At 26.5% G+C, this 17,506-nt stretch overlaps 1 protein-coding gene across 1 annotated transcript; it reads right to left on the bottom strand.

Moving 5' to 3' along the window:
- Positions 1-3,309: 3,309 nt before the first annotated feature.
- LOC107457286 (Ribose-5-phosphate isomerase) lies at positions 3,310-17,376 on the bottom strand. Its single transcript, XM_043043498.2, has 8 exons — positions 17,011-17,376; positions 16,418-16,478; positions 15,944-15,999; positions 14,636-14,695; positions 11,899-12,032; positions 8,665-8,803; positions 6,567-6,669; positions 3,310-3,558 (listed from the first exon to the last, which is right to left on the bottom strand). The coding sequence occupies exons 1-8, from the start codon at positions 17,161-17,163 to the stop codon at positions 3,473-3,475; spliced, it is 792 nt and encodes a 263-aa protein (XP_042899432.1). The 5' UTR covers positions 17,164-17,376; the 3' UTR covers positions 3,310-3,472.
- Positions 17,377-17,506: the final 130 nt, after the last annotated feature.

Genomic DNA, 17,506 nt, shown 5'->3' with positions numbered 1-17,506 from the left:
TGTGAGTTTAAAATTGAGACCTCAGCCAAACTATGGTCTAAAGGCATATACAGAAGAAAATATGAAAAGTCATCACCAAGAAGGCCATTGGAGAAACAGACAAACCGAACAGGAAAACTCTCTAACACAAGACCTCGAGTTATGAACAAGCAAGGGGTACCGAACACGGCCCAAACGTTGACAGAAGACTAGAATCATAACAGGGTGCCCGTTAATTATCGGATGCGATATGTAAGTAAATGTTGATAATATATTAATTAATTAGAAAAATAACGTGATTTATGGAAAGATATCAATATTTTCTGACAATTTATTTCAGTATAATTTCGATATATAATCGAGAACTATTTCTAAAACAGAGAAGCGAGTTTTTTATTCTTGATATGTGTACTATAAAACATCTATGAATGGTATGAAGATATGCTGTACATCTAAGGAAGTCGTACCTCTTTTCATAACGAGTTACTGATATACGGAATAAGATCCATACTGCGCAAGCGTGAAGTAGTTATTGACTGATTGGAGATTGCGCAGTGATGATCTGATTCGGTGGAAAGAAGTTATCCGGAAGGAGACGAGCGCAGATCTCTCTGATTTGACAGTGCAACGTCTCACATATAACTTCTCGAAATAAATCTCGATTTATTGCAAAAATTTATTCTTGAACGCCAATTTTATTACTGTGAAGTTCTAATGTCAAGATTTTCATGAGCTGTGAGAAAAATAAAAAGGCACAGAAGTTATTCAGAGATAGAAACTTGTGATCATATGATGATAGAGTTTTCCTTAGTATTCCTTAGATGCCTTGTGGGTTGATCTTATTTGTTAGATGCAATAATTACTACAAATTACTATGTTAAAAATTTTAAGGTACATTAAACAAAATAAAGCGTGAATTTGCTCCAACTTTAATTCCGTGCCTTATTGTACCATATTATCGTACAAATTAAACCATCTAAAAGGTGATTACTCCATCGTTGTTCAAATTAAACAGCTGTTTTAATTTAACAATTAATTATTTAAGGGATTGTAGCAAACTTATATGATATTACGTTTTAAGAAACCAATATCATGGTTCAAAGTTTAAGAGAAATTTCAGATCAATTAGATTTTTCAGAAACGATAACTCTAAAAAGCGGGAATTAAATGTCATTCATTTCAATACTAATTTTTGAAGTGTCATTGAGAGAGAAAAAAATTAAACATCATTTTGAATTTATTTCGATAGTGTTTATAACGGATTTCTGCTAACGGATAATAATGGGTTTTTTTTTTTTTAACAAAAACCTAGTTTTGTATTTATTTATTTTTATAGCTAATAATTTTGTTCCAAAGGGAAGAAAATTCATGCAAGCTTTTAATTAATTTTGCTATTCATGGAAGGGAAAGAAATACTAAAATCATTAGATTCAAGAATAAAATAGTGAAATAACTCTTCTTCAAAAACTTGAAAATATGAATAAAAAATATTGCTTATCATGCTATATTATTTTAAGAATATTTATAAATGTATTAATTTAATTTTACAATGTAACAAATTAATATGCAGCCACTGTTAATACTATGAAAATGGGTATTTTATACAAACTGACATGATTGCAAAAGAAATTAAAGATTTAAATGTTGAAATGGAATTTAAAAATAATAAATAAAAATTTCCTTATTCGTAGATGTAGCGCGTAATTTGCATTGAGTGTAATCCTTGTTTCCTTTGCAGTATTTCTTCCTTTTTTTTATTATTTCCAATTGCAAGAGGGTTGACAATATAACAATAAAAGAACATACAAGGATTAAAACAGAAACACAAAAAGTCATTTCCTCTTTAAGCGTCTCCTTGTATCCTAATATCTCGCAGTGACCAAAGCTTCACGAATAGCTTTAAGGTGAAGAGTGTGGTGGTCATTCATATAAAAAAAGGCCACAGAAGAAGACGCCATGGGGTGGTGAATCCATAGTCATAATGCTTTCTTTTGCAATGCTTTTTTGACCTATTCCTTTTTTTTAATTTTAGGTCCTTAATGCAGAGCTTTATTCCCTGCTTGTTCGACTTTTTAACTCTCATAACTGCACCACAATCATCATTCCATCTCAGAGCTTCTATGTATCCTACTAGAATGATCAAACATAAATTTTGCAAATGAAGAATTTCCATATCAAATTTTTTTTATCTCTTTTCAATTTAACATTTAGAACAACAGGAGGACTCCTAAAGCAAAACAAGGTGATTATCCAAGTTATTTACTAATTTTTTTTCTCTCTTGAATTTAAATGGATGTCAATGTTCAAATATTGTTTATTGAACACAGTGTTCCTATGTATTCTCATAGTTGATGAAAGAAGTAAATTTTATTTCAAAACTTTGTTAAATACAATTTACTAGTTCATTAACTATTATAAATAAAATCCGAAGTTTGGTGTCAGAAATAAATGGGTTTCCTTATCTAAAGTTCATCATTGGAAAAAAAATCCAACATACAGCCATGCATAGATTTAGTTGGCATTCTCTAAAATTGTTTCAATTTTTTTTTTCCTAAATAATCTTAAATTATGTGATGCAACACTAAAAAAGTTTAATCTGATAGTTTATTCAAATGCAACATAAATCAGAGTGTTTGGTAAAGTTCTAGATAAAATTTTCTTGACTTTTCTGAACTTCTATGTTAAAATTTTTATTTTTTTCTATATTTTGTTAAATTTGCTAGTTAAAGGAATATTTAAAAGCATGTGCTAACATTAGGCTTTTCTTACCTTTTTATTTAAAAAAAAGTTTAAATATAAATTAAAGATTTATACTTGAAAAAAATTATGTAATTAAGTTTAACATATCTATCATCAAATAAATTAAGAAAATTATATAATGATACTAAAGCTGTAAACTATGCTTGGATTTAAATATGCGTTACAATTAAATATTACTTGTTTCACTAAATATTCACATATTAGAGGTAAAATTTTCCTTATTACTAAACTGAATGCGATTTTTATTATTATTACAACGCTAAACAAGGTGAAATTCTTTAGTTAAAGGGAAAGTTTAGAAAAGAAAAAATTGCACTGAAGTATGAAGCACACCTTTCTTAACAGCAAAAAATTTAGGATTTAAAACTGAATAATGAAAAATTTTATTTTTTCCTTAGAATTTACAATTTCTTCAAACATTTCCCTCAAAAATTTGACAGATAGTTTAATAACAGATATAGAGCCATATGCAAATTCTTTAATTCCATTTATTTATTGGGATTTCATAATTTCTTCAATTATCAAACATTTGCCTGGACTTAATTGACTAATAATTTAATAACACTTCTATATAAACAAATCATTTCTTTTATTTCACTTTTTTTTTACAAAAATATAAAAAAAGGCATATGAGAGAGCTTTATTTAGAACACAATGAAAAGTAAAATATGAGTGCAATTTACATCGTTAAAATCTGTCATACAATTTAAAAAGCCTAAAATTTATATCACAGCTATATCTTGATTGTCACATTACCATCTTCTTCACCAAAATAAATTTTTTTTGCCATGTCAACAAATAGACCTGTTTCCACAACACCTATATGAAATATCAATCAAATATAGCATATAGAAAATAAAAAATTGTAGAAAATACTGAAGCAAAAAACATTTTATGGGCACTAGTAGTTAAAAATTTGTTAGGTATTGTTTAAGAAGAGTTTAAAAAATTTCAGCTTTCCAAATATAAATCCTGGATACTAGACCTGAAAACATACACTCGCCGCATGGCGAGTCAGCAAAAAAAAGTGGTGACTTAATTAAGTAACCAGTCACTTTTTCCCTTTGTCTTTACTGATTTATTTTTTTTTTATAAAATCGTTTAATGATGAAAATACATCAATGCAAGAAGACTCTGGAAAACAGAATTTTCATTAAAATGTTCAATATCTCCATTGAAAATTGTGATCCCTCAGGATCCATCAGTTTGAGATAGGAAAATTCATGTGAGAGGAGCTTTTTAACAATTCACATGTTTCAAAGAGGTAATGCATACAATTTTATCTCTGCAAACATTGCTAAATAAAGTTTAATAAAGCTAATATGAGTTTCTAATATGAGTTTTCTTAAAAATGTTATTTAATCCAAGCAAAACAAGTTTGCAAAAAGTGGCTATTAAATTAAAAGAACCTATTGATATCAGACACCAATGCATTCGGTTTGAAAGAAAAGTGGTTGCTAAGTTATTTAAGTGTACCAACCACTGATAACTAACAAAAAATTTTAATTTTCAGGTCTACCAGATACTTTTCATAATTCTCAAGAATACCATTTTCATCATATGTCATTGAAATTGTTTCTTTATGTCAATGTATAGCAAAACATTATTTTTTCTCCTTGCCTAATATATAGATGAACAGGATTATTTACTCAAGAAAAAGCATAAAAAATAATAAAAAATATGCAATAATTTAAGGAAATGCTTAAATATAATTTAAAAAATATAATTTTTTTTTAAAAAATCGTAATACTGTATTCTCTTAACTCACATCACACTATCAGCATAGAATTTTTCAGCTTTTTGAATAAATGTTAATATTGCCAAATTGGAAGACATAAGTACAAAAATGTATTAAGCACCAAAAAGAATAATAATAATAAATAAATAAATACACAAAAAATAATTCCTTAGAAAAAAAATATGTAAAACAGACAAAAATAGAAGAAAATTGAAGAATAAAGGAAGATATAATTAATTCACATGTCTTGAAATTCAACGCGAAAATCCTCAATCTTGAGCGCCATCAAAAAGCATAATTATGTCACAGATAAACAGTTGAATTATTCTGCTGAAAGGCACAGTTGTTACCTATACAGCTGTAGAGTAATTACCCAAGAAAGAACTTACACTTAAAGCCTGATAGTTTAAGTTAAAGTATAATTTGGAAAAAAAAATAATAAAATTAAAAAAACAAATTTTGTTTGATAATAGAAAATATCCCATCAATATGAACAATATTTTAGATTCCAATTCTCCAAACTTTAGATTTTGATTTTATATAGATTTGGAAATAAAAAAGATATAATTAGCTTTTGAATTTTACATAAATTACAAAATATTGTTGCAAATTTTTAAAAAAAGTCTCTTGGTATAAAACATTTTATTCAAAAAATAAAAAAATTAAATTTACTCATTCTATTTTATTTTATTAATGCTGCATTATAATAATAGTATACTTCTTAGTGGACTAAAGGAAAAACCATGACATTTTTTGGTACAGTATACATGTACCAGACTACTTTTAGAAAGAACAAACAAAAAAACTAAAAAATTTATAATTTGCTCTAATTAAATATAACAAGGGCTAATTTAAGGACTAATTCAAGGACTTGTAAAAAGAATAAATAAATAAAATACAGGTAATACTTTTAAATTCAGTTACTTTATTCTGAAAAAGAAGTTTTAACAATATTTCCAGCGGAATTTATTAATAAAGCACCTAGCAATTCATAACAGTTTGTGATTAATATTTAAAAAATTTTAATGATACTGTTCATCAAAAAAAATTGTCATATAATCATTTAGTTAACATTCCTTCACAACAATATTTATTTAAAATGTGCAAATATATAAAATATCTTTAATCAAATATTTCAAACAGGGATTTCACAACACAAATCAGAAATATTAGAACAAATAGCTAAAAAAAAAAAAGATGAATAACAAAAAATGCTTCCTTATCAGAAAAATAAAAAAAATTTCAATACAGCTACAAAATCTGTTGAAGTTCTATTATTTTAAAATAAATTTTAAAAAGAGAATTTGACACTTTATTAATTATTAAATCATTAGTACTAAAGATTACTTTTACTAATGCAACCTATGTCATTTTTGTACTTTTTAATAATTCCATTATTTTCAAGCATTTTTTTAATATAAAATAAATACGATATTTTGCCTTAAATATATTCAAATTTGTATTGATTCAATGGATTAAAGAAAACAAGAAATGTGTATTTCATAAAACTTAATTAATACTATTGAATATAATACTATTGAATTTTTATATTACATACAAGCATGGGGAGAAATTACTCTCTAACATATATCACTAAAATAAAATTTAAATGTTAAGTATTTATTTTAATGTTAAGTGAAGTTGTAAAGTCGCATTCGGCTGACCACCTGACCGGAACATCTGTTCCTGCACCCCAGAGCCCAAGGTCAAGAAAACTGAGATGGGCACAGTAGGCCTTGGCCCTCTATGGGCTGTCGCACCACTGAGTTTAGTTTAGTTAGAAGTTGTAAAGTAATATAAAAGCATATAGTTCTTTCTTTATTATTGTGTTAGCATATTTTTGGAACAAAAGTGGATATTTTTGAATTGTTATTGAAAACATTAATAGTTAAATGAAATAGTCAAATACTATAAAATACTTGGGAATAGCATAGTTCATTTCACTTAGCGATCAAATTGTTTTTTTAAAAAAAAACTTGTCTTTAAAAATAAAAACATTTCTTAAAAAAAAAAAAAAAAAAACTTTCTTTGTAACTTTGAAATTTCCAATATCAACTATTAACAAAAGAAATAAAATTAGCTCACTAACCTGGAAAGCATAATATTTTTTGATTCAGTGTCCTCCAGTCCGCACTTTTAATGGTGAATTTCCAATCCAAAATGAAATTTCCATTGTCAGTAACAAGTGGTCCCTAGAATATGAAAATTATGATGAAACCAAATACTGCCATGTTTGTAGATGATAAATACAAACATGAAAAACTGGCAGACAGAAACAAAAGCCGTATTTGCAGACAGCAAATATGTAAAAGTTCGCAAAAAAAATCAAATACTTCAAATGATTCTTGTTAAAATAACTTTTTTTGTCATTTATACTTTTTTAATTTCATCCCATTTATCATTTTGTCACATCAATTTTTATTAGCTTTTTAGAAGTTTAAATTTTTTTTAAAAATTAAAAACTGACTTATACAAATATAACATATTGTGTTACTATCGTAATACCTAGTTTTTAATTTTTAAAGAAATTTTAAACTTATGAAAGTTACTGATAATATGATTAAGTGTAAATGACACCAAATGTTATTTTAACAAAAGTTATTAAGAACTACCTGATTTATTTATTTTTTTAATTGAATTTGTCTTTAATAAGACATAAATGCTTTTGAGACTCAAAAACAAAAATAATAATAATATTTCTTTGAGTTTGACACAAAATACATAATTAATCTTTTTTGTTTTAAATAACAATAATATAATAAGAATATAGAAAGAATACAAGAATATTTACTAATAAAGTATCAAACTTTTTTTAATCCTTCATTTAAGTAAGTTATTTTCTTCTAATGCACCTTAATGATTAAATAATTTGCAATAATTTAAAATTGCTGATTTAAATATAAAAAAGATTTTTAAAACAGAACATTCTAATTAATTTTTGAGTAACGAAAAGATAATTTCATTTCCTAGACAAAATTAGTAAAAATATTACAACTAATCATAAAATATACAGTTGTAACAAAATTTAACAAACTTAATTTCAGTTTGAAGCATCTAAATCAAGCTAAGTTTTAACAAAAAAACACACAAAAGAAAACTTGTAAATCAAGCAAAATAAATTGCAATTAAATTGATGACCAAAAATTTGTGTAACAAAGACATCAGTAGAGATTAGTGTAATAGTTTGTATAACAAGAATAATTAACAAGATAAAATTATATTAACATCGGCCACATAGCTATTTAAAATATAATTCAGAATTTTAAAATAATGAATGACTATCTCAACTGCAAAATATTGTAAAATGAGAAAATTGCGTACTGCATGGTGGATTATACTTTTGACTAATACCCAGGACTTACACAGTTCAATAGATTTTATTTTAAATTTTGATAAAAAAGGATAAATGAGCTTTATTTATCCTGATGGGACAAATGATTTAACTGGTGGGATAAATGAGATTCATTTATCACACCAGCTAATCAGTCCCATCATTCATTTATCCCCACAGTTTCATTTTGATAACAGTTCCATTTTATTGTTATTCTTTGCTGTATTGTTATTTTTGTTGTATTGTTTGTTACAAGTTATTTCACAAAAAAAAGGCTTATGTTTACTGAGATTTATATAACGCTAAACAATTTAAATCATATTTTAATACATGTCGATTTAATGCAATTATAATATGTCGATTTAAATTAAATAAATACAAATACAAACGATATCTAACTCTCCCGACATGACAGTGGTGATAAACAATTCGAAATATGTAATTGCTTGAATATGTTAACAATGCAAATAATTGAAAATACAGAAAAGAAAAATAGCTTAAAAGACCTAGCCAGAATATTTTCAAAGGAAAATTAAATTTATATTTTAATTCCATATTTGAATTTTGTAATAATTTAACATAGAGTAAAGCAATAGCATAGCTGCTATTATTTCACAACAGAAATAGAGGGAGGAAGGGTTATAAACAAATATAAGCAAGAATAGGAAATTTCTCAAAAAAATTTAATAATGCTAACGTTTTATTGAAAATCAGGAAAAACATGTGGTTCATGTGGTAAGAAAATATGTACAACATTAATACACACTTGAACATGACTAAATCAATTAAAAATTAACAGTCTTACTGATAACATTTTAATGATTAAATTATTATGATTGATGAAAGTTATACTTACAGCTTTAGCTTTTGCCATTCTTAATTCAGCAGGTCCTCCCATAGCTTCTAATCTCCTTTTAATTGGCATATAAGCCATTGGTATAACTTCAATAGGTATGCCTTTTGTCCAATTAGTTCCAAGAAATGTAGAGTCTTTCCTACGTTATAACCATGAAGTAAACAAAATTTAAAACATAAATGTATGCAATATACATAGAAATAACTAAAAAAATTTTTAATTGTTTAATTAAAGTTCTATAACATACACTCTTTAGAAACAGATAACTGTTTTTAACAAACAATTCCTTAATCCTGGTGTTTGAAGTTTGTCACACTAGTTTTAAATAATGAAAAATCAAAATTATAAATAATCAAAATAATAAATAAACCATAAATAAATGTGGAAATAGTACTGAATATTGTGGAGTTGATGAATAAAATTATTCAGTCATTAAGAGCTATATTTATAAAACTATGTAATACTTGATTAATGAATTATTCAATTAGAATTTAATTTAAAAAATTATTAATCAATATATTTTTGTTTATTATAAGAAACAGTAGATCTATACAAAAATATGTATCCTCATTACAGTGAGTTTAAGCAATTAGGTATGTGTTTTTATTCATTAAAATCTACCTTTTTAATTAGTCAAACTCCATAGTGTTTAGATAACTTTTACTTTATTCAAGAAATTTGTCAACAAAAAAAAAAAAATTATAAAAGTTTATTAGGTAATAATAACTAAACAATTTCTTTTAGATGTCGTTTTTTGGTATCCAGGCAAATAGCAAACTCTGCTTTTTCCCTAATTCATTCTAATATATTTTCTCTATGGTAATATGCAATACCAATGACAAAAAAATTGCAAATATGGATTTTGCTATTCATTAATCACCAATTTAGAGATTTAAAATGGCCTGATAAATAAGTTTAAACTACAAAAAAAAAAAAAAAACACTGAATATTAAATGCAAATTTAACAGTTTATAAGCTTGTTATACACATAGTTGCATATTTATGAAATCCAGTAGATTTCTGTCAAAAGTCATAGAAATTATAGGCACAGTATATCAAAAAATTGCTATGTGTACATTGTCAAATTTAAAAACTTAAAATATGCTAACATTAAATATTAGCTGTGTTAAGCCAACCTGAGAAAAAAAAAATTTGTTATTCAAGTAGTTACAGGCTTTGGCAAAAATTCTTAGTAACAATTAATAAATCTTTACTACTTAAGATACAGCACTTAGTAAAGCTTGAGGGACACAATGCTTACTAAACATTTAATATGATTAGAAGAAAGCCACATTTTTTCAAATTATATGAAATATCTGGCGAGCAGTCAACTAATTGCATAAAACTTTACCAAAATGAAATTAATACATCCAACTTGAGTCCGAACAAGAATCAAATTAATAGATTTAAAAAAGTTGAAGTAGAAAAGTTGGCTAAAAATTCCTCCAATTGTGCAAAGAGTAACCATTTGTACTTTTTCTTTAAATACACGTTTATCATTTTTTCATTGCATACAATAGCTACAGCATTGAGATTAAAGAATTTGTATCAATATCAAAATCACTGAAAACAGCTTAATTTCATTTTAAATTAGCATGCAGCACAATAAAGTATTTTGGAAACATCAACTAAGATCACAAAAATATGAAAAGATGCATATAAAAATGTCTGGTCAGTTTTTGTTGCAAAATAAAATAATAATAATAGTATTCTTTATAATGTAATATTCTTCATAACGTAATTTTATTTGTGATATAAGTGAGCGTATCTGCCACTACAAAAATATAATTTCAATTCACCAGTATGTATAACTCGATTCTATGGTGGAGTACCTTTTCATAGATGAAGGTTGACAGTGTTTTCACTACAGCGCGAGAATCTCGCACATTTTCTTCTTTTCTCGCATTAAAAAATTATCACCGCGAGAAATTCGTGCATTCTATAAATCAATTTCAAAATTGGCGAATTTCTCGCATTACGCCATTTAGAATAAAATCTGTTTCACTTTTCTTCCCGGATGTTTCATTAATTGCAACATCTGCTCCGTTATCTATCTTCCCTATTTACCAGTATAGTTCAGAACCTTTTCGAACAACAGAACACAGCCCCTCCGAAGCACGGAACACCTTTCAGAACACATTTCTCTGCTACCACGTGTTTACCGCAGGTGAGGTTTTCTTCATGTAAGACGTTCAAATTCTTTATACACTAATGTAAGATGGACAAATACCTTGTAAAGGCAAAATATTTTATGATGATGCAGCAAAAATATTCAATGCTTTAAAAAATAGAAGATGTTAAAAATGTATCATAATTAAGGAAATGGTTTTTTTTCAAGTCTATTTGTGTTTTTTTAGTTTTTAGAAATCTCACTTAACTTTTTGAAATCTCAACTGTTTTTGAGAAAGGGTGAGAAATTCTCACCCATTTCTTTTTCCATGAAGAAAACACTGGTTGACATTGTCGAAAGCTACCAACCCCACATTGGTGACCTGGATATGATTTGAAAACGCCTAACTTGGCAGAAACGCCCGCGGCGATTTGAACACGCCTACTTCGATGGATGGTCCACATTGAACAGTTAATTTGCTACTTGTGACTGCGACATTGCCTTCCTCAAGCTGTTGCTTCTCAGTCTCGATCACACATAACGTACAACATATACACTCGACTGCTAAAAAACAAAGCACGGGCAACCATGACCGCAAACTTAATACAGCTCCCACAATAAGCACTCAAAAAGTACAATGATCTTAATACAGCTCTCTCAGCTTCTTACAAAACAGCAATGAATCAACTAGTGGTATCTGTTCATTGAATTCTATCACAGATATAAATCTGGTGGGGGAGTACTGTAGTGTACCTACCACTAGAAAAATATAATTCCAATTCACTAGTTTGTAAGACATGTTAACTCCATTTTATGGTGGGGAATATGAATTTTCATAGATGAAGGTTGACATTGTCAATAGCTACTATCTCCACAGTAAGATTCTTTGTAATGTAATATCATCTTTTTAAAAAAAAAAAANAAAAAAAAACTGTTAGATGAAAACACCTTATTTGGCTACACATGATTTAAAATTTACAAATTCATTTTAATTTAGCATGACTTTGTTATAGAAAATTACAATTCTAACAGGGTGATTAATAGGAAACACAAAATAGAAGATTAAATAAACTTGATAAATTTAAAAATAATAATGACAGGATTATAAAGTTATATCATCTTACCTACTATCAGCTACTATAATTAAATTATTTGTACATGAGGCAACTATTTTTTCTTGCGTTAAACATCCGCCTCCACCTTTGATCAACGCCAAATTAGCATCAACTTCATCAGCACCATCAAACACATAATCCAACTGTGAAAATTAAATTTGGGCAGAATAAATAAGTAATCTTTCAATTTATAAAATTTTGTTAAATAATTCAATGAATTTATTAATTATTTACTATGGATAAACAATTCATTATATATTAGTTAGCTTATATTAGTTAGCTAACTAATTATACTACTAACTATCAATAGCTAGTTTTCTCCTAATAAATATAGAAGAGAAATTCCCAATTATTTACAGATTGATAAAATAATCTTGCTAATTTCAACAGTTAATTAAATTTTGAAAAAGTTATGTTTAGATAAAAATGACTATAAATATTGTAAACCACAGCAGTTACAAGACTGTGATCATAATTTAAAACAGGGTTGGCAAGTTTTTGACACATGACGGTTTTTACCATGTCAAAAAACCCTCTGTCAAAAACCCATAGTTACGGTAAAACTGTATTTTTATTTGAGTTTGACTGCTTGTAATTTAAATTAATTCATTTTTGGGCAAAAAAATTAGAAAAAAAGTTGTTANTCATTTAAGTTGCACGTAAACAACTTTAATAGTCCAAAAATACTTCAAAAATTATTATTTAAATATTATAAACTAATCACAGAATAAATAAAGTCATGCTTATTTTCAGTCAAACTGGACAGCTTAAAATTTTAAAGCCTAGGAGGCAATTTGTCAATTACATATCCAATGAAAAGTAAATTAGTTTAGAACAGGAAAGTAAATTAGCGTTCGAATTTTGTTTAGTATTAAACAAATTGCTTGAATAAGTTTAGTATGAAAAGTAATTTAACTTGAAGGAAAAAAATATTGTATGTTCCTCAGGGCAGAATAAATTCTTTCTTTAGTATCTGCATACATTAATTAGGTATTTAAGAGTTTTAAAAGCATGTGTATTCAAATAAACATAAAACTAAAAGGAAATAATTAAAATATGCTTATTACCAGCAAATTATTTAATATACAGCTAATAGAAAATATTCACTCACACCAATCTTGCACACTTTTAGTCACTAATTTTATTTATTATCTAATTAGAAATATCATAATTTACATACATCCCATTTCATTACTTCTTTGGATAAAACCTTCAATTAAAAAGATCCCACCCTAAAGAATATATTTATAAAAACATTTTTAACTTAATGATTTATTTAAAAAAAATTAACTTGTTTAAATCAATGATTTTTTTTTTTTAAAAAAATCACAATTGATTAATTTACAAGAATTAAAATAGCAGCTTACTGGAAACCGGACACTAATTAACTGCAAGTAAGCTAGCACAACATTTGAAAAAAGTTTGCAAACTCTGATTTAGGAAATACTTATTAGAATCCCTTTAACAACTGCAATCTTTTGATTTTATCAGAAACTTTTCACAGCTTAATTTGGCATATTTAAGTACCATTGCAGCAAAATTTTTTCAAAAAAATGAGGATCACTGTTGTACTTTTTATAAAAAGAGCAAATTACTTTTAAGAGCATGAGTAATAGTTATACCAAAAAAATTCTAACTTTTTTCTAAACATTTCTCTTTCTCCATAGTTTTACTCTAGAGACAGCTATAATCTGTTATACTAAATTTCACCAATCTAATAAAGCATACTTGCCAGCCCCCTATTTTTATTTTAAAAAAATACAGAAGCTTCACAACAAAATTGCAGAAGTTATTTAAAATGCAAAATATTTTGCATGTTTTTAATTTTAATTCTTTATTCAAAGAATCAACAGTTTAGTGAATTTTTCATAAGCCTCAATCAGATTTATAACATAACTGTTATAGTTTTATAGTTGTAAAGTTATAGTTTTCCCATTGTTAGCTACGAAGTCATTTTTCTACAGCTGTGAAAGTGATATTGGAGTCTTTAACCCACTGGTGGTTCTGCACGTAAAAAGTCGCATTTTAACCTGCAGTCTTCTCTGCATAGCAAAACCGGTTTATCCATGCTAATGGATAGGGGAATAGTGTATAGAAGAGAAACATTCTACTAATTTTGCCCATTTCCTTAACCGCCAGAGGGTTAATACACCATTTAAAAAAATTGAAGGAAATGATCGGCAACAGCTAGTACAATTGGAATATAAAGTAACACAATCAGATGAAATAAATTGAAAAAAAGTATCCCTTTTTTGTATAATCACTTCTAAAACAAATATATAGGATGGAAAATAAAAGATGTGAGTCATCTATAGTTATCCAAAATGTAGACGATTTCAGTCTCAGTTCAAAAAAGCAAAATATGGAACTGAATGCAAAAACATTTCAGCAAAATGCAGAAGAGTTGGCAGCTAGTGTATATAAATGTCCAAATAATTAATCAGTAATGTTGTTCAATGCAGGAAATGTTTCTTTAAAAAAAAAATTAATAGTTTTTAAGAAGTTTTGTTTTAGTACTTATCATTGAAAAATTTATTCTAAAAAGCATAAAAGTCATATGTTATAAACCATGAAAAAATATAGAACTAAATGTTGCAAACTTAGAAAACAATATTTACAATGACAAAATATTTTTTAGTAAATAATAAATTAAATAGCAAAAGGAAATAAATATATTCTCATTACGTTGACAAAATGAGTAATTAAAATACTTTTTAGAGGATAAATAAATAACTCAAAAATATACCTCTTGGTATTCTTCAAGATCACTAAGCAACAAATTAAACTCTCTGATAAGTTGTTTTGCCTAAAAAGACAATAATAATCAATTTTATAAATAAATGCATAAAATAATTAACTAATTGATAACTCCATCACACACTAAAATATGAACTTTCTACATAAAATTTAAAGATATGAGAATAGATATTTTCTTCTTATTTATCACATTACTTGAATTTAGAATATTTTTCATATGTAATACAATGAGTTTCTCTAAGAAACATTATAACTACTACTTCTAATTGCACAGTACTACAGCCCGCTGTAAGCCTTGGCTTGCTGAACAATATCGTTTCAAACCTTTCTATTTACGGCTTTTAACTTTCAGTTTTTAAACTTAAGTTAAGGTTTATTAAGGTGGTCAAATTTTTGGTGCCATTGTCTAACCTTCTCTTTTTTCCTCTTGGTCTCCAGTTGAAATATTTCCATTTTAAAAGTTTTCTTAAATTTCTATAATCATTTAATTTTTTAATTTGCCACAACCGTGCCAAATGTATGGATTTAATAAATAAAATTCTGCTTTTAGTCTGATTAAATCGTCAATGTATGAATTTAATAAATAAAATTATGTTTTTTAGTCTGATTAAATCGTCAAGTTCATTATTGTTTCTTATCCTCCACTTTCCTTTCAAAGATTAGTAGATTAGATTAGTTTTTATCTGTCAGAGTCCTAAGTTTCACTGCCATACGTAACTATAGGTCCTTATAGATCTTTAACCTATTTTCCTTAGAAGTTTGTTCTTGAATATTGACTCTATATCTTGAATGTTATTGAATACCAACATCTATTTATAAAAATTCTTAAATTCAATAAACTTTAGTTCCTTTACTTATTCTAATTGGAGCCATTTTAATTCATTTCATGTATGTATTTGTAACCACTCAACATAACACACAAATATATTAAATAATCTCAAACTTAATGAAGAAATAAACAGACATTAAGATAATTTTAGTCTTAAGACATTAACTAATATGATGTAGCTAAATGAGAATTGCCAGGTTATATATACACTGCTTAAGTACTGCACAAGACTTGTGCACTTCTATGTTGCACAAGTCTTAATGTCTACTTTACATTAAAATACATAAGTTTTCTTCAGAAATGACGCTCTTCATACAAAATCGTGGTCTCTTTATCACTTCTCCTCTTTTAATGGAATGGAATCTAAATTCAACATTTTTTTAAATTCTGAGATATATATTATTTAAAAATGATGAGCTTGACTATTCAAACAATATTACAATTTTTACAAACAAAAATCAAAATTACCTGAAACGATGTTGGTATACAAGGAATTTTCAAGTTCTTTTCCTTAACAATTCTTGCTAAAGAGACAAATTAAATCATATAAATTAATTCATAAAGCATAAATTTTATTTGTCTAATCATTTCAAAACTTACAAATAAAGTAAAAAACATTAATAAAATCTTGTAAAGGTTTTATCTTTTGATCGTATGACTATATTATCAGTCATATAATCACAAAACTTAAAGATAGCCTAAAGATGTTGATACATTTTAAAATATTCACGATTGCTCAGTAACAGATGATTACTTTAAATTTTTTAGAAGTTTCGAAACCTCTTTAAAGCATAAAGATCCTTTTATTTGATGCAATGTAATTTTGAAAGAAAATTAAGCATTTTACTCAACTGTAAATAATAGATAATAGCATTCCATTAAAATTTCAAAGAGTATTAAATATTTACATTTAATATAATTAGAATAAACATTGATACAAACCTAATTCTTCAACTGCATAAACAATAGTAGACCCACTTCCGATTCCGACAACACAATTCCCCTAAAATAAAATTTCCCAAAAGATTTCCAAATCATTAACAAAAAATTCACTATGAAAATAAGTAGGTAAGTAAATGATTGGAAAAATTAATAACTTTTTTGTCATTTGTGCCTTTGCTTATGATAAAGATTAATATAAATAGAGAGAATTAATACAATCATAGATATTTTTAAAATCATACAGATAAAAATAATGTATAAAAATATATATATAAAAAACATTTAAATTATTTCTAAAAGAAGAATGAATGGCTAATTTACTAACGAAATAGCAAGCTAATAAATTACAGTGCAGAAATACTTAATGATAATTGAAATAGCACTAAAAAAATTCCCAATAAATTAGTCATCATCAATTATTTGTACTATTTATACTTCTTATTTAATTAACGAAATATGGAGAACAATTGAATTAGAACAGCTAAGTTTTAAATCCTTTTTTCTACGTTGGTAGATATAAATGAAAGAGACATTCCTAATATTAAATTAAAACTTGCAAGTATTATTAATTGATAAAGAAAAATTATGCATACTGATATGTGATCTTTAATAGCTTGACAAGCTGCTGCTTTTTTCGCTGCTTCTTGAGGATCCATGGCCGTAAAATTTGATGCAGTTCTGTTCAAGTTAAAATGAAATGGTTTGATAAATGTAAAAAAATTTCTACAGATGAGAAAATAACGCATTCAGATAAATTAGGAATGCCTTTTACTCATCGTGATTTCTAGATAATTATCGTTTCCAATGTAAATATTTGGAATAAAACTGCGTCTAAAGAAATCGTTTGAACCAGTTTTTTCCGTTTACATTTAAATGAAAGTACAAAACTTGGTTGGCCAAGGTACAAAATATAAAAGTTACCTCTGATTCAAGTTTATTCAGTTCGATCGGTCTAAACTGGAAAAATTTTTAAGCTCAACCGGAAAAAAGAAACAACTTTAAGGTTACGATTAGTTGAAATAATTTTATTGTTTTTATCCATAAAGGATTATTTTGTTATTACAACATAATTGTGATAAAGAAAAATTC

The sequence above is a fragment of the Parasteatoda tepidariorum genome, chromosome 2 (genome assembly GCF_043381705.1).
Source record: "Parasteatoda tepidariorum isolate YZ-2023 chromosome 2, CAS_Ptep_4.0, whole genome shotgun sequence".
NCBI classification, from domain to species: Eukaryota; Metazoa; Arthropoda; class Arachnida; order Araneae; family Theridiidae; genus Parasteatoda; species Parasteatoda tepidariorum.
Note: the sequence above shows the minus strand (reverse complement) of the source record. Positions and strands in the feature narration are given on the sequence as shown.

Coding starts and splice junctions, on each gene's coding strand:
- LOC107457286 (XM_043043498.2), bottom strand. CDS start 17,163: ATGCGTTATTTTCTCATCTGTAGAAATTTTTTTACATTTATCAAACCA. Junction 16,479..17,010: donor CTATTAAAGATCACATATCA/GTATGCATAATT, acceptor ATTTTATTTTAG/GGGAATTGTGTTGTCGGAAT. Junction 6,670..8,664: donor GAATGGCAAAAGCTAAAGCT/GTAAGTATAACT, acceptor TTCATATTCTAG/GGACCACTTGTTACTGACAA.